The sequence below is a fragment of the Pseudorasbora parva genome, chromosome 10 (assembly GCF_024679245.1).
Source record: "Pseudorasbora parva isolate DD20220531a chromosome 10, ASM2467924v1, whole genome shotgun sequence".
Classification (NCBI taxonomy): domain Eukaryota; kingdom Metazoa; phylum Chordata; class Actinopteri; order Cypriniformes; family Gobionidae; genus Pseudorasbora; species Pseudorasbora parva.
The window spans coordinates 3,687,387-3,714,498 of record NC_090181.1 but is presented as its reverse complement, the minus strand read 5'-3'; the positions used below and the strand labels follow the sequence as shown (position 1 = coordinate 3,714,498).

Sequence of the window (27,112 nt, the reverse complement as noted above, 5' to 3'; positions counted from 1 at the left end):
TTAAGGTTGGATGTGTTTTATTATTAGTGATGAACATTTATCAGAATGAACCTGTGCTTTAACTTGCATGCCGTTAAACACCATCTTTGGTTTGTATTCGTACTTGCATGTGAAACATTTCAATTGATAATATGTATACGGTTCTTTTTGAGTAGACATTTGAAATCTAATAAAAAGTCATTTTGATTAAGACTTACTTCACCATAAAAAAATATTGTTGGTTTAACTTATAAAAGTAAGTAACCTGGTTGCCTTAAAATTTTGAGTTTATTTAAATAAAAAATTTGAGTTGATACAATGAAGTAAGTTGGTTTAATAAATAGAAACTCAAAATATTATTGTATCTGAACCACATAATTTTTTATATATTTTTATTTTTGTTTCACTTTCATCACAAATAAAACACACAATTACCCAATATGCTTATAAAATATTTTAAAAATATTTAGATAAAGGTTGTCGATTCTCAAAAATGTTCATTGTATTGACTCAAATTTTTAGTTTCAATGAACTCACAATTTTAATAAAACCAGATAACTTATTTTTTTCTTTATTTTTTTTACCGTGTAGAAATTGCTACGTCTTTGAACGTACGTCTTTTGAACATGTGCATGGCGACTGTCCATGCAAAACACACTGTCAATAATATTATATGTTTGCTAGGATGTGCTCAAATAAAAAAATAAAAAAAAGAGACATTGGTGAAATGATCTAGTCTCTAGACATGGCTCATTGTGCATCTGAGGGATGTTTTTTCCTGTTTTACGCACACACTCAACTTCAGTCGTGCTGGAGATTTCATCACATGACTATCAGCAGGAGTGAGGACTGACTTGGTAAACAAATCTGATAATTGAATCTCAGGGGGTTTGCACACTTTAACATTTGAACTATAGTCAAGTCAACATTGATTTGTACCCAGAGCTGCTGAATCAATTGTCTTCAGTCACAGGACGAATCAAAGAAAGCATCCAAAACATGTTTACAGGAAGCCGATGAGTTACATCACTGAATCAGCAGATCTGGAGGTTTATTAATCAATAACCATTGTTATGATTACTATTATGTGGCTAGTGATTTCAACAAAGAGCTCAGAATATCTACTGTACAATAGACATTGTCCAGTAATTACATACTTACTATAAAGTTTGGTTTAGGGTTAGTAACTTGTTACTATGCATAATTTACTGTTGTTATTATTATGTAGTAACATTTAACTACATCACTTTAAAATAATGTAACCAAAAACTACATGCAATATAATATTACTGATGCTCAATCACTTTTGACTGAAAAATTTTACATTTAGTTTTTGTCTGAATTTTTTACTTCATAGGAATGATACGAACGTTTTGGCACTTACTGTGTGAACACCAAAAAAGTAGTCATAGTTCGAAAATCTTAAATGGTCCTGAAATAATAGTCACGCTTGTATTGTTCACAGTCATAAATGAGCGCATTGGAGATGAATGGGAGACGCATTTCATCTAGTGGAAGCGTTTGGTACTGCGCACAAACTAAATCTGACTGAAAGCTCATTTTATGAGATATCATCTGCACATTTGGAACACAGCTTTTAGGGTAAAAAGTGTTTTGGAAAATATAGTTCATATAAAAACTGAAAATTGTATTTTTGTGCATTTTTCACAACAATAATTATAACTTTTTTCAAGTTCACATTTTTGAAACTTTTTTTCACTCGAGCAATAATCTGCCAAGAGTCATCTTTAATAAGAGACCAAACTTTAGTTTGTGCTCTAAAGCGTTTAAGATGTAACATTTTATGACTGTATTTATGAATGCAATTTACATTATTGCATATAGGTTGTTAAAATATACAATGTTATTGTTATAAACAGTTTAAGAAATGTTCAGAAAGTTAATAAATGCATTATAACTACTGCATAAATATAATTTAGTACCATAAAATGCCCTACAAATATTAAATATAAAACATTATCGAACCAAAATATAGTACACTTGCGTCATTGAAAATGTTTTAACAATCCCATGTGAGGGTTAACACACTTAAGTCTACTTTTAAAAGTTTTCATTTAATGCAGATTTTAAATGATAGTTTTAATTATGAAGTACACTAATTATGATGTGCTGATTTTAATACTAAAACACATTCGATATTTAAAGGTTTTAAATTGCAACTTCATTGCAAGCACACGTAATTGTAGATTTAAATACACGTTTCAGTTGAATTTGCATTAAGAGTATATTTTAGTTTAGCATAAATGCTTGTCAGTGCGTTCAGCATTAAACTTTAAGGCATTGGAAGTAAGACTGAAATTGCATATAAAGATGCACTTAAGTATGTCAAAACGTTAAAATAATTATGCATATGTGTTCTCATTTAATGACAAATAACATGCACTTAAGTGTCATTGCATTCAGTTCACACTTTCCATAAAATGATAATCAGTCAACACACTAAAACCCCTCTCAGCATCTCATTGTGCCGGTTGTAGTTCTGCACAGGTGTTTTCCAGAAGATGCACAGTATAAATGTGGATTTGCTGTTCCAGTTGCACAGATATTTTCCAGCATGTGCTGTAACAGGTCAGCGAGCCGTCGCTGAAAATAGAGCAGGATTGTGTAATCCCTGCTTTTGACTCCAGAACTGTAAATCAATCAATAAAGCTGTACTGTAGAGAGAGAGGAAGAAGCTCTGCTAAACATGCCCAGATCAATAGATGAGACTCTGAAGGAGTCAGAGAGCGATGATAAACAGACGGACGAGACTGGTGATGTGTTGTAGTGACCACTAACCTGAAGCCAGACTCTCTTATGAATATGAATCATGCTCTAGTTCTGGTCGTCTCTGCTCAAAGGTCAACCAAACACATTGATTTTAACATCTGACTGATGCAGGATTAAACGATCTCCTTAATCCAGTCATCATGGACAGTTTTGCTTATATAACACAAGTGCATGCATGCATCCATAATGAATGAAATGAGTGTTTTTACTTTTACAAGGGAGTTTATTTACCATCCGGGTGATGTATATTCTACATCTGGTACATTATTTGCTGTAAAAATGATCTAGTGCATGTATGTACATTACTAAACAGTACATTTACATGGATATCTGCACATACCTGAGCATCGACACAGATTCCTCTAACATAAGAATCCTGATTAACTGGTTAACAGGTAATTCATGCAAGCTTTTAATGTTATTGTAAAAGCTTGAACCCTCCCCGACCCCCAAACATGGCTGTTCAAATCAAGGCATTGCGCGCAATGGACAGTCTTCGGTTCGGATGAATGTTTCCTATACAGTAATGACAGGCCAGCCGGTGATTTTTGGACTATACGCTCCGAGGATATAAAGTTAAAGCCTGCTAACGTCCACCAAGGAGATGCCGAGTATTAAGGCGAAACGAAAAGGACAGATTATATATGAACTGCTATATGCGTTTGAGTCCGTGCGCGTCCTCTCGGCCTCCTGTCCATCATCTCTGAGTCTTGAGCTCTCGCTCAGTTCTTTCTGTGCTCGTTCTCGGTTTCAGGCACTAACTGAGTTTGTGTTCGCCGTCTGGAGTCGGCCTCGACAGGCGTTGCGCGCTCCCAGCGCGTGTCCGGCTGCGCATCTTCGCCGGCGAGGGGCTGGTGGTCTCTCCGCGAGGACTGTGTCTGACTGTCGGAGCTCTCTGTGGGCATTGTGTATCTGTAGAAATCCCCGGACTGGGACTGGGCGCTTTTGGAAAGCGACCTTGCTGTCCGATTGGGGCTTGTGGAGTTTAAATGGATCAGATCCACCGGCGCGCTGCTGTTGCTTTGCGTCCCGTTGCTGTTCGCGGTGATGTTGCTGGACGTAGCGTTCTGTTTTGAATTATTACTGATCCCGCCGGCGGGTTTCCATATGAGGCTGTAGTAGATGGCCAGGATGATCGCGGCCAGAGACACGGACAAAACATAGGCGAACACGGTGGCCAGTCTGACCCACTTCTTATTGGTCTTTGCAGCCATCTTTGCCTTCTTGTCGCCCGTGTATGTGGCCGGTTTGCCCCTCTCCATGTTGGGCATGTTGTCCCGATTGACGCGGTTTTTTCCTCGATGCTCCACGATCCCGTCCGTCTTGGAGGATGTCGATGATCAGAACCGTTAAACCCCTTTGATTCGCGGTTAAACCGATGCACTTTGGTCCATGGCGCTCAGGAATCCATCAGGATCATGGTGCAGCTCGATGTGGATGTTGATGCTGCTCCTGATGCGTCTGGTGTTTTCCAGCATCCAGCGCAGCTTTTCCCCAAAGGCAGAGATGATTCTGATCCAAATATCATGGGATGGATTAGCGAGGCTTGAACATGATGAGACGGATCATACTGTATGTGTGTGTGTGTGTGTGTGTGCGTGTGTGTGTATTCTACTAAAGAAGAGGCTTCATCCGCTAAAAATACAGAAGAGGAGGAGGAGGAGGAGACTCTTAAAGGAGCAGCAGAGAAAACACATGAACATGATGCTCATCAGTTCAGCCAAGATCTGGTAACACTTTATAATAACTTTCAGCTAAATGCATTTAAAAATAATTAATGTCTGCTGAAAATGTAAAGCATATAAATGTTTTGACAGTTAACCTAAATGTGCTTCATAGTCACATGTCAGTTAAATGTTTTTAGACAATATTATATCAAATATGTTATTTTATATTTTAACTGCAAAAAAATTCATTAATGCACATTACAGTACAGCCATAACATTATGACCACCATTAGGTGAAGTGAATAGCTGATGATCTCTCCATCACAGCTGTTAGTGGGTGGGATATATTAGGCAGAGAGTGAACATTTTGTCCTCAAAAGTTGATCTGTTAGAAGTAGAAAAATGGGCAAGCGTAAGGATTTGAGTGAGTTTGACAAGGGCCAAATTGTGACGGCTAGACGACTGGGTCAAAGCATCTCCAAAACTGCAGCTCTTGTGGGCTGTTCCCGGTCTGCAGTGGTCAGTATCTATCAAAAGTGCTCCAAGAATGGAACAGTGGAGAACCGGCCACAGGGTCATGGGCGGCCAAGGCTCATTGATGCACGTGGGGAGCGAAGGCTGGCCCGTGTGGTCCGATCAAACAGACGAGCTACTGGAGCTCAAACTGCTCCAGAAGTTAATGCTGGTTCTGATAGAAAGGTGTCAGAATACACAGAGCATCTCAGTTTGAGGCGTATGGGGCGGCATAGCCGCTGACCAGTCAGGGTGACCTCTGACCCCTGACCCTGCCGAAAGCACCAACAGTGGCACGTGAGCATCAGAACTGGACCACGGAGCAATGGAAGAAGGTGGCCTGGTCTGATGAATCACGTGTTCTTTTACATCACGTGGATGGCCGGGTGTGTGTGTGTGTGGCTTACCTGGGGAACACATGGCCCCAGGATGCACTATGGGAAGAAGGCGAGCCGGCGGAGACAGTGTGATGCTTTGGCCAATGTTCTGCTGGGAAACCTTGGGTCCTCCATCCATGTGGATGCTACTTTGACACGCTCCACCTACCTAAGCATTGCTGAGACCATGTTCAGCCTTTCATGGAAACGGTATTCTGGTGGCTGTGGCTCTTCCAGCAGGATAATGCTCCTGACACAAAGCACAAATGCTTCAGGAATGGTTTGAGGAGCACAACAACCAGTTTGAGGCGTTGACTTGGCCTCCGGATTCACCAGATCTCAATCCAATCGAGCATCTGTGGGATGTGCTGAACAAACAAGTCTGATCCATGGAGTCCCTACCTTGCAACTTACAGGATTAAACGATCTGCTGCTAACATCTTGGTTCCAGATACCACAGCACACCTTCAGGGGTCTAGAAGAGTCCAGGGCTGTTTTGGCAGCGAAAGGGGGACCAACATAATATAAGGAAGGTGGTCATAATGTTATGCCTGATCGATATAATACACACACACACACACACACACACACACACACACACACACACACACACACACACACACACACACACACACACACACACACACACACACACAAATATTGGCTTACAGTACATAAACTTTTATGTTAGATGTGATAATCAATTATTTATTAATTGATTTAACTGCACTATATACAGTGGGACAAAAAAGTATTTAGTCAGCCACCCATTGTGCAAGTTCTCCCACTTAAAAAGATGAGAGAGACCTGTCATTTTCATCATAGGTTCACTTCAACGAAGCAAGACAGAATGAGAAAAAAAATTCAGAAAATCACATTGTCTGATTTTTAAAGAATTTATTTGCAAATTATGGTGGAAAATAAATATTTGGTCAATAACTTAAGTTTATCTCAATACTTTGTTGTATACCCTTTGTTGGCAATGACAGAGGTCAAAGGTTTCTGTCGCCACAAGGTTTTTACACACTGTTGCTGATAGTCTGGCCCATTCCTCCATGCAGATCTCCTCTAGAGCAGTGATGTTTTGGGGCTGTCACTGGGCAGATTTTCTATGCGGTTGAGATCTGGAGACTCCAGGATCTTAAAATGCTTCATACGAAGCCACTGCTTCATTGCCCAGGCAGTGTGTTTGGGATAATTGCCATGCTGAAAGACCCAGCCACCTTTCATCTTCAATGCCCTTGCTGATGGAAGGAGGTTGCTCAAAATCTCATACATGGCCCCATTCATCCTTTTCTTCACACGGATCAGCCGTCCTGGTCCCTTTGCAGAAAAACAGCCCCATTGCATGATGTTTCCCATGGTTCACAGTAGGTTTGGTGTGTGGCGAGGGGGGCGTGGTTTAGCGAGGTCTGTGACAGGAGAGAGAGTCGGAGGACGGGCGGCATGGAAGTGAATCAAGTGCAAATAATGAACACCTGTCTCTTGTTTCAGTAATTGGGGTGGAGAGACAGGTTAAATACCCTGCAGGAAGTGAGGACGAGAGAGAAAAGCTGGAAGCCAGAGCGGGACTCGGACGGTGACTAAGGGTGCGTTCACACTTGTAGTTCGGTTCGTTTGGTTAGTTTGGTCCGGACCAAAAAACAAAAACAAACATAATAGTCCTGGTCCGCTTAGCATTCACACGGGCATTTTTAACAGCGAACCTAAAGTTACCGAACCAAAGGCACAGGGAGACGCTCACAACCTGATTGGTCGGTTTATATGACGTAGAAGCTCGCTTACAGAACATTCAAAACAATGCTGTGTGCGGATTACACGCGCGGGCATTTTATGCGTGTACATATGGCATTATTTTTTACCAGAGAACTCATGAAGAGCTCATGAAATGTTCAAAACATTCAAAACAACGCTGTGTGCTGGATTAAACGCGATCATTTTATGCGTGTAACACATTTGGCATTATTTCTTACCAGAGAACTCATGAAGAGCTCATGTAATGTTTAAAACATTCAAAACAACGCTGTGTGCTGGATTAAACGCGATCATTTTATGCGTGTACATGTGGCATTATTTTTACCCGCTGAGAACTCATGAAGAGCTCATAAAATGTTCAAAACATTCAAAACAGCAGCAGGATTCCCTCCGTTGTGCAGAACAGAGACGGCCGCTGTCGTCTGCACCTGCTAATACTGGGGAACACAGGAACTTTGATGAGAAGAGCCAGGTATGCTTTTTGTGTGTTTTAGCATTTTCGAAACATGCTCGTCTGACCAAATATTGATGATCGAGGCTCTTCCTCGTTGCTCCACGTTTGCCCTCTAATGTTAAAGTTACTCATTTTGGAGTACACCGATCTTTCCGCGTCGTCAAATCAGCTGCATTATGCGTCGCATCTTGTGACATTACGTCCGGTTTTTGGTCCGTTTACATGTCTTTGGTCCGTGTTGCGTTCATATATCAATCAAACCGCACCAGAGTTCGTTTGGAAGCGGACCGAGACCCATCTTTTTAGCGGTCTCGGTCCGCTTGTTTGGTGCGCACCAGGGTTCGGATGGCAGCGTTCACATATGTTCAAATGAACCGCACTAACCGAGCAACCGCACCAGGGTTCGTTTTAATCGAACCAAACATGACAAGTGTGAACGCACCCTAAGAGACCAGAGAGGAGCAGCCAGTGAGACCTTGAGTTTATGATTTGTGCGATGTGAACAGACCTTTGTTTTCTTCCTTCACCCACATACAAACTTTGTTACATGGTGCAACTCAGCATTCTTTCTCCTCCAAACACGACAAGTTGAGTTTTTACTAAAAAGTTCTATTTTGGTTTTATCTGACCATTTGACATTCTCCCATTCTTCTTCTGGATCATCCAAATGCTCTCTAGCAAACTTCAGACGGGTCCGGACCTATACTGGCTTAAGCAGGAGGACACGTCTGGCACTGCAGGATATGAGTCCCTTGCGGCGTAGTGTGTTCCTGATGCTAGCCTTTGTTTGTTTATTGAAATTATTCCAGCCTTCCCAGCCTGGTGCAGGTCTAAACTTTTGTTTCTGGAGCACTTTGACAGCTCTTTGGGCTTGGCTATAGTGGAGTTTGGAGTCTAACTGGTTGAGGTTGTGGACAGGTGTTTTTATACTGGTAACGTGTGCAAACAGGAGCCATTAATTCAGGTAATGAGTGGAGGACAGAGAAGCCTCTTAAAGAAGAAGTTACAGGTCTGTAAGAGCCAGAAATCTTGCTTTTTTTATAGGTGACCAAATACTTATTTTCCACCATAATTTGCAAATCAATTCTTAAAAAATCAGACAATGTGATATATATATATATATATATATATATATATATATATATATATATATATATATATATATATATATATATATAAATCACAATAAAAATGATAAAAACACAACAAAATGACTAACCTTAATTTTTAATTAATTGCAATATATTCAATCTATGACTAAAAACTACAGTGATACTAAAATAACACCATTTTTTTTTTCTATGATCATTTTTGTGTTTTCCTTATTTTGGATAAAAGCTAATCCAGTAAACATTTGTAATATGTATCGCTGATTAAACCTGAGGCTGTATTTCCCTCAAGCCTCTTCATTTATGCGGCCTACACATGAATTATCATTTCTTTCTGACAATAATCAACACTCAACCCTCCCTTCAGTGTTTGGACAGGTGACCTCTCTCTCTCTCTCTCTCTCTCTCTCTCTCTCTCTCTCTCTCTCTCTCTCTCTCTCTCTCTCTCTCTCTCTCTCTCTCTCTCTCTCCTCTAACAGGCACAGAACCCTGGATCAACACCACATGGCCTGGAGGTGCTGCTGCTGCTGCATGAGCCAATCAGATTTAGAGTGTGGAATCCTGCACCATAATGTCTTGCCCTGATTGGATGGCTGGTAAGAACCAATCACTGACGTCCAGCTCTGATGAGCTCACCTCAGCTCACAGAGGTTATGGTGAATGTTTACATCGAACACAGATTTTGATGATTTATTACAACATTTATGATTATCGGTGGGGTTGGGTTAGGGGATAGAAAGTATAATTCAATGGAATTAATCAAGTAAAAATCAATGGAAGTCTATGTAATGTCCTCACTAATATAGTGAAACAAACCTGTGTGTGTGTGTGTGCTTGTTTTTGTGACATATCAGGACAAAAATGTGTATAATAACATGTGTATGACATAGGTATTACAGAAAATGGTGACATATCAGGACATTACCCCATGTCCCCACTTTTCAAAATGCTTATAAATCACACAGGATGAGTTTTTTTGAAAAAGTAAAAATGCAGAATGTTTCCTGTGATGGGTAGGTTTAGGGACAGTGTAAGGGGATAGAAAGTACGGTTTGTACAGTATAAAAACCATTACGCCTATGGAATGTCCCCACAATTCACAAAAACAAACATGTGTGTGTGTGTGTGTGTGTGTGTGTGTGTGTGTGTGTGTGTGTGTGTGTGTGTGTGTGTGTGTGTGTGTGTGTGTGTGTGTGTGTGTGTGTGTGTGTGTGTGTGCGTGTGTGTGGATGTGTGTGTGTGTGTGTGTGTGTGTGTGTGAGAGAGAGAGAGAGAGCCTGTGTGTGTGTGTGTGTGTGTGTGTGTGTGTGTGTGTGTGTGTGTGTGTGTGTGTGTGTGTGTGTGTGTGTGTGTGTGTGTGTGTGTGTGTGTGTGTGTGTGTGTGTGTGTGTGTGTATTTACTTAGCTGAAACCTAAATTTGTCCCCAGATTTAGTTAATACCTCAATCCTTCCAAATGTAAATGATTCATAAATGAAGTAAATGGTGTTTAGTTACTTCAGTCAGTGTCATGACTTTATTCAGATAAACGTGTTACTTTTAGCTATGGTTTAAGGACAAATCTCCTCAGTAGTGAACTACTTTTGACCAATCTGGGTACACACTGGGGTCTGGGGTCTCAAACACACACACACACACACACACACACACACACACACACACACACACACACACACACACACACACACACACACACACACACACACACACACACACACACACACACACACACACACACACACACACACACACACACACACAAACACTTACACATAGACAGACACATACAGTAGTATGTGAACTACTTTTGACCAATCTGGGGTCTCAAACACACACACACACACACACACACACACACACACACACACACACACACACACACACACAAAAGTAATAGTGAACTACTTTTGACCAATCTGGGGTCACACACAAACACACACACACACACACACACACACACACACACACACACACACACACACACACACACACACACACACACACACACACACACAGAGACACTCACACACAGACCCACACACAGACACAAACACTTACACACAGACAGACACATACACACACACACACACACACACACACACACACAAACACACCCACACCTCATATGAAATGTCCTCATATTTCATGTTTGCCAATACCAGTGTAATACCTGTGTCATTATACAAATTTGTGTTCTCATAAATCACATAAAAAGAAACACACACACACACTCACACACACAGTAATTCGAGATCATAGACGGTTACAAACATCTGCCACATGAAGGTGGGAACATAATTCCTTTATAATATTGTTCACTTGGTCCTTCTTATGCGCTGTGAGATGAAGTGATTTCACACACACACACACACACACACTGTTTGTGAATGTGAATGTTTGGTGTGTCGATTGGGGAACGGCCTCATAATGATTTACATGTGTCAGCGCCGGACAGGCTCATATTTGACTATTAGCCAAACGACATGAAGATCATTCTGAACCACAGCCCGGCTCGCTCTGCTCGTTCTCATCTCCTGTGAATCAATATAATAATGAATCTCTGAACGTCTACCTGTGTGTGTGTGTGTGTGTGTGTGTGTGTGTGTGTGTGTGTGTGTGTGTGTGTGTGTGTGTGTGTGTGTGTGTGTGTGTGTGTGTGTGTGTGCTGCACCTGACAGAGAGCCATCAATCACAGCCATGATAATTTACATATTATTAATAATGTCAAGCTCTTGGTCCTCGTCATTATGATGCTCATTATGAGTTTACAGTCAGCTGACAGGAAGCGTTCTTCAGCTCACGTTCAGACAAAGTTCTCTCAAAGTCACGAGCAAACGTTCTTCCAGTAACATTAATAGAACGTTCAATCAAAGTTATCTATTATTATATACATCATTTATGGAACATTTTGGCTGTTTGTTTTTTAAATGTTGCTGCTCGTTACGGAACATTCAGAGAACATTCAAAAGGGTTAGGAACGTTCCATATAATGTGTGAAGAATGAGAGAACGGAATGTTCACATAAAAAAATTCCACTCATTTGGATTTCACAGATTTAACTTAAACAAATACATTTAATGTGAGGAATATCATACCTGAAACTCTCTCTGTAAGAGGACTAATAAACTAAATGTGTTTTAAAAACACAATAACCTGAGTTATGTCATTTTTAGAAGATTGTTTTTTTAAATATATACATATATATACACACAGACACACACACTCACTCACACACAGACCCCCACACACCCCTACACACATACACCCCCCCCCAGACACACACAATAGGCGTAATGTTTTTTATTCTGTATAAACTGTATTTTCTATCCCCTTAAACTGCCCCTACCCCTAAACCTACCCATCACACACACACTCACACACTCAGACACAACCCCCCCCCCCACACACAAAGAAACTCTCACACAGACACACACTGACACAACCCCCCCCCCCCACACACACACACAAAGAAACTCTCACACAGACACACACTGACACAACCCCCCCCCCCACACACACACACACAAAGAAACTCTCACACAGACACACACTGACACAACCCCCCCCCCCACACACACACAAAGAAACTCTCACACAGACACACACTGACACAACCCCACACACACACACAAAGAAACTCACACACAGACACACACTGACACAACCCCCCCCCCCACACACACACACACAAACAAACTCTCACACAGACACACACTGACACAACCCCCCCCCCCTCCACACACACACACACAAAGAAACTCACACACAGATAAACAACGAGACCCAGACACACACAATAGGCGTAATGTTTTTTATACTGTACAAACTGTATTTTCTATCCCCTTAAACTGCCCCTACCCCTAAACCTACCCATCACACACACACTCAGACACACACACACACACACACACACACACACACACACACACACACACACACACACACACACACACTGTCCCTTAACCTACCCATCACACACACACTCAGACACACACACACACACACACACACACACACACACACACACACACACACACACACACACACACACACACACACACACACACACACACTGCCCCTAAACCTACCCATCACACACACACACTCAGACACACACACACACACACACACACACACACACACACACACACACACACACACACACACACTGCCCCTAAACCTACCCATCACACACACACTCAGACACACACACACACACACACACACTGCCCCTAAACCTACCCATCACAGGAAACATTCTGCATTTTTACTTTCTCATAAAAACTCCTCCTGTGTGATTTATAAGCCTTTTGAAAAGTGGGGCCATGGGGTAATGTCCTCATATTTCACCCTCTCCTGTAATACCTGTGTCATACCCATGGCATTATACACACTTGTGTCCTCATATGTCACAAAAACATGCCCACACACACACACACACTCTCTCTCTCTCACTCTCTCTCAATCACTTATACTTACATAGACATATACAGTATATATATATATATATATAGACACACGCACAGAACCACACATCTACTCACAAACAGATACACACACACACACACACACACACACACACACACACACACACACACACACACACACACACACACACACACACACACAAGTAACATAATTTTTTATGGTTATATATAGACAAATATTATACTATATTTATCATCAAAAAATGCATTTTGAAAATATAATTATTTAAATAAAACCAAATATATGCAAATAGCTCCTAATAAACTATGGCATGATTTCTTTGAGTGAGTTTCAGTTCTGTATGACAGGCATTAAGTTGATCAGTTCATGTTCAAACCGTGTAATCCAAACGGATGGAAATTTGACGTCCATTTCAAATGCATAAATGTCAGATTTAGACGAATCGACACTCCTATAATCTGAGCCTGACATGGCACGAGTCCGGTGAACCTGAGCAGGGTGGGTCCACTCCGCTGCGCTCCTCACACTAATTTGCAATGCATATGGAAGGCTGGACGTCCTGCCGGCTCATTTCAGCAGACTTTCCCCAAAGTCCTTCATTCCAGCCGGGGACGATGAGTTAAAGCGTTAGACCAAAATGATTCGAACCCGTCCCACGCTAAAGGAACCTGAAGTCAAAGAGTACCTCGTGAAGGGAGACAGGTTCACAAAATGGAAAGAAGTAAGTGGACAAAACCACTGATGAACACCAAACTCTGGTCCTGAAACTGAGACTCATCTGATGGTTTGTCTTGTGTGACATCAGTGTGTTTTTAGGGGAATATTTGTCAACGTGTGTCTTTTATAAATGTTTATGGTCCATTTATGAATTTATATCCGTCACAAACCTTTTAATAGTGTGGGATGTTTTAACGTTTTGCAATAAAATCTCCTGACAGGACTCAAAGAAAACCACGCCGGTCACCCTGAAGATGGACTCCAAGGGATTTTACCTGTACTGGATCAATCAGAGCAAGGTTTGGACAGGGTTTTACTGTCATTTATTCATAATATTTACTCTTAAATCTATTCTCTAGGGCCTTTTTGTGGTCAGGTGGATATATAAAAATCTAAATGTTGAGAATATTTCACCTGTTCTTCGTGCATTTTCGGAAATCCTTCTCTTAGTTTGACACGTTTTCCCTGAATCATTTCCCTGAAGTCCCTCTTTACTATGGTACAGTGATGCTAATACCACAGTATTTTGAAATTTACCATGATAGGAATGATTGCCATATTCATGTACCGCAGTATTTACATGTCATATAGTATTATGTGCAAAAACCACAGTATTACCATAGTACAGCGTCCAAAACAAGTGTAAATTACTCGATGAAGAGATTACTTACAATGTAAATAAATGCAGATGATTTTTGTTCTTTACACTTTGACTTAAAAATTATAGTTTATTTTATATTACATATCAAAAAAATAGTACATTTTTTTCACTTAATTGTTTCAGTTTTAGTCATTTTAGTACTCCAACTTTAACATACATGGTCAAAAGTTTTAGAACGGTAAGATTTTATGTTTTTAAAGAAGTCTCTTCTTCTCACCAAGGCTGCATTTATGTTATTAGAAATGTTAAAAAGCGGTAATATTGTGAAATATTATTACAATATAAAATAACTGTTTTCCATTTGAATATATAAATGTGATTTATTCCTGTGATCAAAGCTGAATTTATCATCATTACTCCATCATTACTTTATATTTCAGATGAACTTTCTTTTCATTAAAAAATCCTGAAAAAACTGTTTTCAACATTGATAATAATAATAATAATAATAATAATAATAATAATAATAATAAATGTTTCTTGAGCAGAAAATCGGCATATTAGAATAGTTTCTGAAGGATCGTGTAATTCTAAAGACTGGAGTAATAATGCTGAAAATTTAGCTTTGATCACAGAAATAAATAGCGTTTTAAAAGTTATTTTAAATTATAACAATATTTCACAGTAAAACTGTTTTTGCTGTATTTTGGATCAAATACATGCGGCCTTGGTGAGCAGAAGAGACTCATTTAAAAACATTAAAAATCTCACCTTTCTAAAACTTTTGACCAGTAGTGTTCAGTCATTTGCTAAGGCAACATTTAACATTTTAAGTTTTCGTTTTTCGTCTAATATTATTTCAGCTTTATTATAACAAAATAATTTTTAATAGGTTTAGTTTCAGTCAACACTGTAGACATTGTTTATAAGGTCTTGTTTGCAATTATTCAACAATAATTGTACAAAAATGCACTTTTAATGTTTTGGTGAGAATATTTGACCTAATTTTTACATTTATGCATTTGGCAGAAGCTTGTAGAGTGCAGTGGATCTATATTTGATGGTTTCATGCATCCTCTGGGAATCAAACCCATGACCTTGGCGTTGTGAACATTATGCTTCAGTTTGAGCTACAGAAATTCATAAGCACTTTTATTACCTGTGATGTCATTTCCTGTCCTTCTGTCCTGCAGGAAACCGAGTTTTTGGATGTCGCCACCATCAGAGACACAAGGGCAGGAAAATATGCCAAACTCCCGAAAGTATGTGCCCTATCCATGTTATGTGACGTGTGTTTTATTGTGTAACTCATGATGAAACAGACGGCGTGTCAGTGTTTGAGTTCATTGTTGCATTTGAGCATTTGTGTGAATTTGCCTTGCAAAAAGCTTAGCATGCCAGCGTCATACACACACACACACACACACACACACACACACACACACACACACACACACACACACACACACACACACACACACACACACACACACACACACACACACACACACACACACACACATGTTGGTCTATGTGGTTTACAGGGACTCTCCATAGGCGTAATGGTTTTTATACTGTACAAACCGTATTTTCTATCCCCTTACACTGCCCCTACCCCTAAACCTACCCATCACAGGAAACATTCTGCATTTTTACTTCCTCAAAAAAACATAATTTAGTATGTTTTTAAGGCCATTTGAATTATGAGGACATTTGATATGTCCTCATAAACCACATTTATAGTGTAATACCAGTGTAATACCCATGTAGTTATACAAATTTGTGTCCTCATAAACCACATAAACAGGCTCACACACACACACACACACACACACACACACACACACACACACACACACAACAATCACATCAACTCAACTCACCTTCAGATCGCAAACAACTACAGAGATAGAGCATTAAAATATGAAATACTGATCATCTTTCTCACAAACGTATGCATTTAATAGATGCTTTTATCCAACGCGACATACAACAGAGGAGCATTTTTGACATGCACATCTTAAAATACTATTAGCAAAATAAATAGAGTATTATTGATATTATGTGATGTATTGATATTGTTACATGAATGATTGTCTTTGCCTCTCCCTCCATAACACACAGCTGTTGCCCTCGTAGTTCTCCCTTCACACATTTGCATGAAGCCAGATTTGTTTGCCGGTCTGGGTTGTTCTTGTTGATGGCTCATGTATGGAAAGCAGACATCATGGATGAGATGTTTAGAGTTTCTAGAGCTTTCACTCTTAAAGGGTTAGTTCACCCAAAAATATAAATTCTGTGATTAATTCCTCCTGTGGTTGGACACCCGTCAGACCTCCGCTCATCTTCACACACAGATGAAGATATTAGTGTTGAAATCCGATGGCTCAGAAAGGCCTTCATTGACACCAATGTCATTTCCTCTCTCAAGACCCATAAAGGCACTAAAGACGTCGTTACAAAGCCCATCTCACTACAGCGGCTCTACAATCATTTATGAAGACACGATAATAGTTTTTGTGAGCAAAAAAACTAAGTAATGACTTATGTCCGATTTCAAAACAAAGCTTCCAACTGTTATGAATCAGTGAATCCAATCATGATTCGGATCGCTAGCCTGACGTGGTCATACGAGTCTGAAACTGCTCCATTGGGCTGTGATTATGAGGCGTGTTTCAACCGAACCAGGAAAGACCTCAACTGGACAGTCCTACAACCTGTTTTTTGTTTTTAACCTGAATTTATTGATACACAGAGTACTTACCCAACATGATCATCATTTCTGAGAGAAATAGTGAAGGTGAATGCAGATACAAACAAGCTCTCCGTTTAGGATTTGAACAAATATAACCCAAGCCCCTTTGATGACGTGATGATTACGGTACTGTCGATTATCTATCCGTCATCGTCTAAAGCCCGCCCTGATGATCTCATTGGTCAGAACAGTTTCTTTTCGGGGATAATTACTCCTCTATGGAGCGAGGCCAGACCCAACCTCTGTCATTAATTTCTTACCCTTGTGTCATTCCAAGCCGTAAGACTTATTAATATTTAAGGGGTTTAATCCAAAGTTTCTGAAGAGATGCTTGATCACTTTATATGATGAACAGATTTCATTTAGGATTTTATTCACATTCAATCATTCATTCATCAACTCACACATCAGCGGGTGGTAAACAGAAGCTTAAGCATTCCCGTGTTATGCAGCACATTTGAGCTTCAGAGAGAACCAATGAGGTTCATTATTGTGTTACGCGGCACATTTGCGCTTCAATGTGAGTGATTAATGACGGAATTCTTATTTTTGGGTGAACCCTTTAAGTATGCAGGTACTTTTTAGACAAAGTTTTATTATCTTAAGTAATGTCTAATGATTGTTTTACGCTTTCAGCATCAAAAAGTTCGTAATGTCTTCAACATGGATTTTCCTGACAGCCATCATCTTGCCAAAACTCTGACCATCGTAACAGGCACCGACACCGTCAACCTCACCTATCACAACTTCTTTGCCTCAAAAGAAGTGGCCCAGGTATCAGCCTTTATATTTTTATTCATTTCAAATTTGATGAATGGATAGATGGATGGCTAGATAGATAGATAGATAGATAGATAGATAGATAGATAGATAGATAGATAGATAGATAGATAGATAGATAGATAGATAGATAGATAGATAGATAGATAGATAGATAGATAGATAGATAGATAGATAGATAGATAGACAGATAGACAGATAGATAGATAGATAGATAGATAGATAGATAGATAGATAGATGCACTCGTAATGACCTCAGACTCAGTCTCTGGAGTCTTTTATGGCACACATTTATGAGGACTAATGTTCCATTCAAAGCAGCCGCTGGTCTTTGTGGTTTGAAAATGGGGTTTATGAGTTTATGATTTTCATATCCTGCCACTAATAAGCTGCAGTGCAGATCAGTTGTGTTATTTCTGTGTGCCTCAAAGGCCAAGCGCTGAGGTTTATGACACGCCCTCTGGTGGGAGAATTCATAAACACATCTGAGTGAAATAAACGCAGGCTGGTTTTGATTTAAAGGGGTGATGAATTGAAAAATCAACTTTCCCTTGAGCTTTTGATATATAAAAGGTCATAGTAATATAAGAATATCCTGTAAGTTTCGGAGCTGAAAACTTCCTTGTTAGTCAAAGAAAAGCTTTTATAGACACCAGGCGCAGAAAACGAATCAATGATGTATTAGAAAGGGAAACGCCGCCTCTGCAGATAGATGTGTATGCCTGCTTCTGTAGCCCCGCCCACCAAGTCGTGGAGATAAACGAGCGATAAACACATCGAAGATAGCAAGATAATCACTTGTAAGCAAGTCTCAGGTTGACACTGGATCTGCAGACATATTGAGATTAAAACACAATGCTGTGCTTCTATATTGGATCCGACAGGAATGGTGCAACACACTTACGTGAGTAAAACATGTTTTTATATGCGATAGAATTGCATTGTTACAGATCGTACTGATTATGTGTACGTGTCTAACAGAACATACCTTAGCATGCTGTCACAGGCTGGAGAATCCTTTATTTGTTGGTTCATTGTGATTTGGGATCAGACTCCCAGGGCTCGCACAGCCCAACGTCCCGGGGCTGTGTGTTTTCCAGACGGGATACCAAAACGTTAGCCTGTCGGCAGGCTGGTGCATCTCAAATAGTGAAATAACATTAATTTCTTGATCTGTGTTGTTCACTCTCTTGACTTGATTTTTTAAGAGCGCGTGCCCGGCGTGTGTGTGCAGTTCGTGCTTATATCCACCGATCGGGGGGGGGGTCAAGTAATACAAAAATAACAGTCCAATCAATCGTGTGGATGAGAAATAAATCACTGTGTTTGTTTGATAAAGACGTTTACAAGCCTTGTGATCGAGAGAATCATTCCTGTTGCCGCTTTCAAAACAATCCCTCATGCGAACTGAACTGACCGAGAGCTCATTAAATCTGCAAATCTTCTCCAATCCTAGCCATGGGCATTTACTTCCAAGTCTCCAGTGACACGCCCATCAAAATCCAGCGTTCAGAAGAGAGCCTCAAAACCAGTGTAGAAAATAGCCTATTACTTATTAGTTATGATGTTTTTGAATGTAAAAACCACACAAACGTCATTAGTTGACCTCAGACAACAGTATCACAAATGAAAAAGCCAGTTCATGACACCTTTAAACAAATAAAGTGTCAAAATGTATTTGTTTAAAATGACAACAGCTGGGGCAACAGCCTTAGTCCTAATGGGTTGTTATCATAGCTATCAAAATCCAGTGTTCGGCATTTTGCGTACGTGAGATTTTGTTGTAGATGTCTAAAAAAAAAAAAAAAAAAAAAAAAAATTGTGTACTGTGCTAATTAATTGAGATTTCTTACAGCTCTTACAGGTTGTTGGCCTTGTCTGTTTCGTTGCTTCTATTACTCTCCCCTTTTTTTGTAAGTTGCTTTGGATAAAAGCGTCTGCTAAATGATTAAATGTAAATGTAAAAGCAAAATTAAATGTCAAAATGCATGATAGCAACCCTTCAGATACAGTCAATCAGTGCCCAGGGTCAGATTAAGGAACTCAAACATGTTTCTCGGATCTAACCTCGGTTTGTTTCTGGCACAGATGTGGGCTGATGATATCCTGGCCATCGCATATAACACACTGAGAGCCAACGGCTGCAGACAGCTCTACCTGGAGAAAGTGTGAGGATCTGACACAAACACTGAATTATATTCCCAGTACACTCTTGATAATTATTATATGATGTTTCATTCATTCTGTCTTCTCTATAGGTATGTTCGCCTCTTGTTGCAGACCAACAAAGATGGAAAAATCCCTGTTAAAAAGTAAGAAACAATGACGATAATATGATAATAAGCATCAGATCCTCATATGAGAATGATTAGTGAAGGATCATGTGACTCTGAAGACTGGAGTAATGATGATAAACTCAGCTTTGATCACAGGAGTAAATCACACTTTACTATATATTCACATAGAAAACAGATTATTTTCACTGGAATAATATTTCACATTTTTACTATTTTTACTGTATTTTTGATTAAATAAATGCAGCCTTGGTGAGCAGAAGAGACTTCTTTCGAAACATTAAAAAGTCTTACTGAACCCAGTAGTTTTGAAGGCTACAGAAGGATGTTTGTTCGTCTTGTTAAAATGTTGCTAATGCTTTAAATATCAGGCTAATATTTCTGTGTACATTCACTTGTCATATCAGGCTAATATTTCTGTGTACACTCATAATGATCTCAATCTTTAATCTCAGTGTCTTTAAGATGTTTCCTGCAGACAAGAAAAGAGTGGAAGCTGCTCTGGTGGCGGCAAACCTCCCGAAGGGAAAGGTGTGTGTGTATTTTGTTTGTTATAAATATTTGTGTGTGTGTGTGTGTGTGTGTGTGTGTGTGTGTGTGTGTGTGTGTGTGTGTGTGTGTGTGTGTGTGTGTGTGTGTGTGTGTGTGTGTGTATGTATGTGTGTTAATGCAGTGTTTAAGATGTTTTGTGTTGTCAGTTCGACACCATTAAGGCGGATGTGTTCACTGAAGCGGCGTTCAAGACCTTCATGCTGAATCTGTGTCCCAGGCCTGAAATCAATGAAATCTTCACGTCCTTGTGAGTGAAAACTCTCCACCTGCTGCTGATAATGTGACCAGGCTCGACTTCATTATTATTGTTGATCGAATCATTCATAATCATTGTCTGATTATGACATCCACAGCACCAAGGGCAAGGGTTTCATGACGAAGGAGATGATGACAAAGTTCCTGAACGAGAAGCAGCGAGACTCTCGCCTCAACGATGAGCTGTTTCCACCAATCCGAGTCGAGCAGGTGAAGAATCTCATTGAGAAATACGAGCCCAGCTCGTCCAACGCCAGTCGTGGTGAGTGTTCAGACGACTCAATACTCAGACTCATTCATTCAGCAGACTTTACTTAGGAATACAGCAAGCAGTTCATCTTAGAGGCAAAAAACCAGAGCAGTGCTAGTAATACAAGTAACTGTTGATTAATGATTAATAGAGTAATGATCGATCATTATAGGTTTTTCCATTTTTTATAATGAAAAATATCTAAACGTTCAAGATAAATTGATACAGTGTTATTTCATTTTTTTCATATTTTGACTTAGCTTTTATTGTTATATTGTCAATATTTTGATTTAATTTTTTTTTGTTGTAATTTTTATTCGTTTTTGTAAGTCTAGTTGTAGCTAATAACTCTACTGAGAAGCAAATCTGCATGAGATAAGGCTTGTTTTCAGAAAATAAATCTTGCATTAAAGGGATAGTTGACCCTAAAATGAGCGTGTGATGTGTATCTGCTGACCCCCAGGGCGTCCGAGATGTAGGTGTGTTTGTTTCTTCAGGAGAACACAAATGAAGATTTTTAACTCAGCCGTTGCTCGTATAATGCGTGTCAATGGGGTGTATTTCTATGAGAGTAAAAAACACACAGACATACGAATCCATATTAAACCCTGTGGCTCGTGGAGACACATTGATGTCTTAAGACACGAAACGATCGCTTTCTGCCAGAAACACAACAGTATTTGTGTTATTTTTGACCTCATATCAGACGAATCTCATCTAGTACTCCCACCACCATTACTTACGCTTAGGAAGGTCAAAATACAGGCGCAATCGATATATTTATGTAAATGCCTCATTAGTGCCTGAATCGGTCGAATGAGGCATCTATGTAAACATTTCTATGATTGTGCCAGTATTTTGACCTTCTTCGGTGAGAATGATGGCGCTGGGGAATTTTAGATGAGATTTGTCTGACATGAGGTCAAAAAATAACACACATAATGTTGTGTTTCTGGCAGAAAGCGATCGTTTCGTGTCTTAAGACATCAATGTGTCTCCACGAGCCACAGGGTTTAATATGGATTCGTATGTCTGTGTGTTTTTTACTCTCATAGAAATACACCCCATTGACACGCATTATACGAGCAACGGCTGAGTTAAAAATCTTCATTTGTGTTCTCCTGAAGAAACAAACACACCTACATCTCAGACGCCCTGGAGGTCAGCAGATAAACATCACAGGCTCATTTTAGGGTCAACTATCCCTTTAACATTAATTGTGTTTAGCCATTAGCAAACGATTTTATTCATGAACATATGTAACAGAGGCCAGCTAGTAGTCGCTGTGCGAGTAAACCTCACTCCTCCGATCTCAAGAGATGCTCTAGCGACTGATGCTAGAGGTTGCAGCCTTTAGCTTCCTTGTTAGAGCGTCCGACTTCGGCCGGGTTCGAGTCCCAGTCCGAACAGAAGGGGTTACACATAAACATCCCTAAATCATGTTAGGTTTATGCTTAAAACAATACATCTTCATACTGCAGGCAAAAATGTTTCAAGAAAAAATTTGATTTCAAAGAATATTGATTAATAGTATTTTTGAGGCTGTATGAATATAAAGGCCCTCCTAATGTAATGTTCTCCTGCTGCAGGTCAGATTTCTCCAGAAGGTTTGATGTTTTATCTGATGGGATCTGAAACATCAGTGGTGAAGCAGGACAAACTGGCCCAGAGTCACGACATGACCCAACCTCTCCCACATTACTTTGTTAAATCCTCCCACAACACCTATCTCACAGGTAACATCACTTTCCTTTCATCAGTTTGCTGAGCTTTATGTTCGAATTATACCCTAAACTTTAACACTTCTGGGGTCGGCAAAAGCGTTGGCGCGTTCACTTGTATTTTTTTCTGATAACGCCAAAATGCGCTGTCGTACAGATTACATAATTCGAAACTGTAATGGGTCTACTTTTATTTGAGCACACTCACAATAACAACAACAGTTTGTACTTTTGTAAAATAATGAAAGCTAGCAGGGTGTGCTTTCTGCCGTCTGAAACACGGCACAAAAACAAACCGAAACTTAGCTATTACTTGGCACATAAACATGCAAGATATGTGTTTAGAAAGCTTAAGGTATCTTCTTTCACATGAGGAAAGCCATCGAAAACAAGTTCTCTGTTTATGTAATCCTTATGAAACCAACGAGACGTCTCGTTTCTCACGTCTCTGCTCATTATTTGTAATTTGGCCACACCCACATGCTGATCGTCCACTTTAACCACGCAAACCTCTAAACGCCCCTATCACCTCGATAAATAGACCATCGAGCTTCATCAGGTTCATCTGCTTTTCACTGAGTTTGTAAGAAGATGACCTGTGAGGAATAACCCTTGAATTTAACTCAAAAGAGGAACGCGATTGAGCTGAGAGCATTTCTGACGACCGACGAGTAATTCATTTATTCTCACTTGCCTTAGTTAACGCCTACTAGTTGAACTATTACCAGACAAAAAGCTGACAGGAAACATGTTGAAATATAAAATATAATATAGTCAACTTTCATTGCTAAATGTTCAAAGGGGTCATATTATGCCCCTTTTTACAAGATGTAAGACAAGTCTCTGACCCCAGAGTGTGTATGTGAAGTTTCAGCTCAAAAATACCCCACAGATCATCTTTTATAGCATGTTAAAATTGTCACTTTTTGAGAGTGAGCAAAAACGTTTTTGTGTGTGTCCCTTTAAATGCAAATACTCTTCTAGAAGAGGGCGGAGCTTCAAGAGCTCATGTTAGCAGCTCAGATTACCTCATGCATACACACACTGATCTTGTAGATGACATGTAGAAAGAGATGTTCCTGAAGGGATAGTTGATGAATTTATGAGTTAACTATATCCTGTCATGATTATCTATAAACCGCTGGTGTGGAACTGTTGTGAGATGAGCCAGAGCATATCGGCTGATGAAGAGAGAACAGAGTTTAATTATGGTTATAACTTATGTTGTCATCTTGCTTTATGACATGCTATTGCATTTGTGTTCCTTCTGTATCAAAAATATGAAAGATGGACAACAGCTTGAGCGACTCCCAAATGTGCTCGACTACAACAACGTATCCTCTTCTCAACATGGCCTTTGATGGGTGTTCGCGTGGCAGGGTTTATGTAAATTTTAGGGTTAGTGATGTCACTAACCCGTGAAGAAGCTTTTGTAGTCCTTAAAAAGTGATATTGGCCTTATTTCAATGACATAATAAATTCCCTTACCACACATACACATAATTTTCTCTAAACCACAAACTTTTACATACATTCTGCTCAAATATTATTGTAGCAGTGTTTGTGCTGAATACAGTGTAATCAGACTTTAGCCATGAACCAAATTTAAAGGAAGTGTATGTACGATTGTGGCCAGAATTGGTACTGCAATCACTTTCAAATGACTGTAGAGCGGTGTATCCCACTCCCCCTGACTCGAGGTTGCCAGATTGGCTGCAGGATCGGCAGGAACGTTTGTAGATCTGCAGCTGTGGTAACTAGAGTAGATCTGGCAACCCGAAACACTACTGACTTCGTAATTGGTGATAGGTGGAGGGCGGAGCTTCAGGCCAAAACACAACATGTCAACATCAACATCAGTTGAGGCCTTTAACAACAACTTTTAAATGACAATATCCTGGCCGGACTATTGTTGTCAGTGATAGAAGTATTTGAAATTAACATGATAGTGACATATCAGGGCCATTTTATGATTAGGCTAATTGAAATACATTTCTTACATACAGCTCCTTTAACAGAAATCAGTACAAATGTCAGGGCATGTCAAAACACCTCTAGGGCCCAGAAAACACCTCAGACCCCAAAGGGTTCAACTCTCTCACTTCTAGAGAGTTTTAGATATAAAGAGATAAAAGCCAGTAAATGTTTTGCAGCTGGGCAGCTGACGGGAGTCTCGTCACCAGAGATGTATCGCCAGTGTCTCCTCGCCGGCTGCCGCTGCCTGGAGCTCGACTGCTGGAAGGGCAAACCGCCAGATGAAGAGCCAATCATCACCCACGGATTCACCATGACAACCGAGATCCTGTTTAAGGTTGGTTCCTCTAATCAGAGCTCTTGCTGATGTCAGTGGAGGCTCATTATAGTGTAATTAAGGGATGTAGAATATGTTCATGCAGAATAAGCCATTCATATGTGCTTTATAAGTAGGGGTGTAATGATATATCGCGATATAAATATGTGACGATGTGTATCGTTGATGGAAACGATATGATTCCCGAGATCATCTTGCTGCAGTAGGTCTATTTATAAGGTGTAATTCACCCAAACACAAATGCACAAATGTACCACAAATGTAAACTCTGACATCATGAACTCACCATCATGTTGTTTTTTGTTTAACCTCCAAACACAAATGAAGATATTCTTTATGAAACCTGAGGGATTTCGGTCCCTCCATTTAAAGTCCATTGTTCCTCTCAAACTTAAAAGATCCAATAAAAAAATGTCATAAAGGCATCGTAAAAATAACTAATCGAGTGTCTAATCCAAATCCAAGTCTGGAGTAAGTAAACACGGACGGTCATATGACTGCGTGACGCGCAAAAACAACATGAGTGAGTAAATGCAGAAATCAAATTCTTGGATGAGCTTAACATTTACAGTTTGAGAGCGGTCATTTTGACGAGCTTTCTTGCGATTAGAGCTGTGACGGATTGGATTGATCATTTGAAGCGTACACACACGCCGGCACTCCTTAGATAAAGTGCAAACATAATTTAAATCAGAAATTATGTTTCACCAGAAATTGTTTCAACAGATCACATTTAGTTTTAGTAGTATGGTTGTTCAAAGCATTTTAGATGGTTTATTCTTATATGTACAGTCTTGTTCAAAATAATAGCAGTACAATGTGACTAACCAGAATAATCAAGGTTTTTAGTATATTTTTTATTGCTACGTGGCAAACAAGTTACCAGTAGGTTCAGTAGATTCTCAGAAAACAAACAAGACCCAGCATTCATGATATGCACGCTCTTAAGGCTGTGCAATTGGGCAATTAGTTGAAAGGGGTGTGTTCAAAAAAATAGCAGTGTCTACCTTTGACTGTACAAACTCAAAACTATTTTCTACAAACATTTTTTTTTTCTGGGATTTAGCAATCCTGTGAATCACTAAACTAATATTTAGTTGTATGACCACAGTTTTTTAAAACTGCTTGACATCTGTGTGGCATGGAGTCAACCAACTTGTGGCACCTCTCAGCTGTTATTGCACTCCATGATTCTTTAACAACATTCCACAATTCATTCACATTTCTTGGTTTTGCTTCAGAAACAGCATTTTTGATATCACCCCACAAGTTCTCAATTGGATTAAGGTCTGGAGATTGGGCTGGCCACTCCATAACATTAATTTTGTTGGTTTGGAACCAAGACTTTGCCCGTTTACTAGTGTGTTTTGGGTCATTGTCTTGTTGAAACAACCGTTTCAAGGGCATGTCCTCTTCAGCATAGGGCAACATGACCTCTTCAAGTATTTTAACATATGCAAACTGATCCATGATCCCTGGTATGCGATAAATAGGCCCAACACCATAGTAGGAGAAACATGCCCATATCATGATGCTTGCACCTCCATGCTTCACTGTCTTCACTGTGTACTGTGGCTTGAATTCAGAGTTTGGGGGTCGTCTCACAAACTGCCTGTGGCCCTTGGACCCAAAAAGAACAATTTTACTCTCATCAGTCCACAAAATGTTCCTCCATTTCTCTTTAGGCCAGTTGATGTGTTCTTTGGCAAATTGTAACCTCTTCTGCACATGCCTTTTTTTTAACAGAGGGACTTTGCGGGGGATTCTTGAAAATAGATTAGCTT

At 39.8% G+C, this 27,112-nt stretch overlaps 2 protein-coding genes across 2 annotated transcripts in view; one reads left to right on the top strand and one right to left on the bottom strand.

The window, feature by feature from the left end:
* Positions 1-2,344: 2,344 nt before the first annotated feature.
* Positions 2,345-4,362, bottom strand: LOC137090900 (putative transmembrane protein INAFM2). Its single transcript, XM_067454897.1, has one exon. The coding sequence runs from the start codon at positions 4,038-4,040 to the stop codon at positions 3,492-3,494; it is 549 nt and encodes a 182-aa protein (XP_067310998.1). The 5' UTR covers positions 4,041-4,362; the 3' UTR covers positions 2,345-3,491.
* Positions 4,363-4,367: 5 nt separating this feature from the next.
* plcb2 (phospholipase C, beta 2) overlaps positions 4,368-27,112 on the top strand; it is a 56,559-nt gene continuing 33,814 nt past the window's right edge. Inside the window, exons 1-12 of the mRNA XM_067454896.1 lie at positions 4,368-4,499; positions 9,124-9,240; positions 14,031-14,108; positions 15,604-15,672; positions 17,802-17,939; positions 20,034-20,113; positions 20,204-20,257; positions 20,695-20,770; positions 20,938-21,038; positions 21,145-21,308; positions 22,886-23,032; positions 25,171-25,328. Of these exons, the coding sequence (XP_067310997.1) occupies positions 14,064-14,108; positions 15,604-15,672; positions 17,802-17,939; positions 20,034-20,113; positions 20,204-20,257; positions 20,695-20,770; positions 20,938-21,038; positions 21,145-21,308; positions 22,886-23,032; positions 25,171-25,328 (1,032 nt within the window). The 5' untranslated portion in view covers positions 4,368-4,499; positions 9,124-9,240; positions 14,031-14,063. The remainder of the gene's footprint in view (positions 4,500-9,123; positions 9,241-14,030; positions 14,109-15,603; positions 15,673-17,801; positions 17,940-20,033; positions 20,114-20,203; positions 20,258-20,694; positions 20,771-20,937; positions 21,039-21,144; positions 21,309-22,885; positions 23,033-25,170; positions 25,329-27,112) is intronic.

Bases quoted from the DNA above. Each gene is read 5' to 3' on its own strand.
- LOC137090900 (XM_067454897.1), bottom strand. From the start codon at position 4,040: ATGCCCAACATGGAGAGGGGCAAACCGGCCACATACACGGGCGACAAG.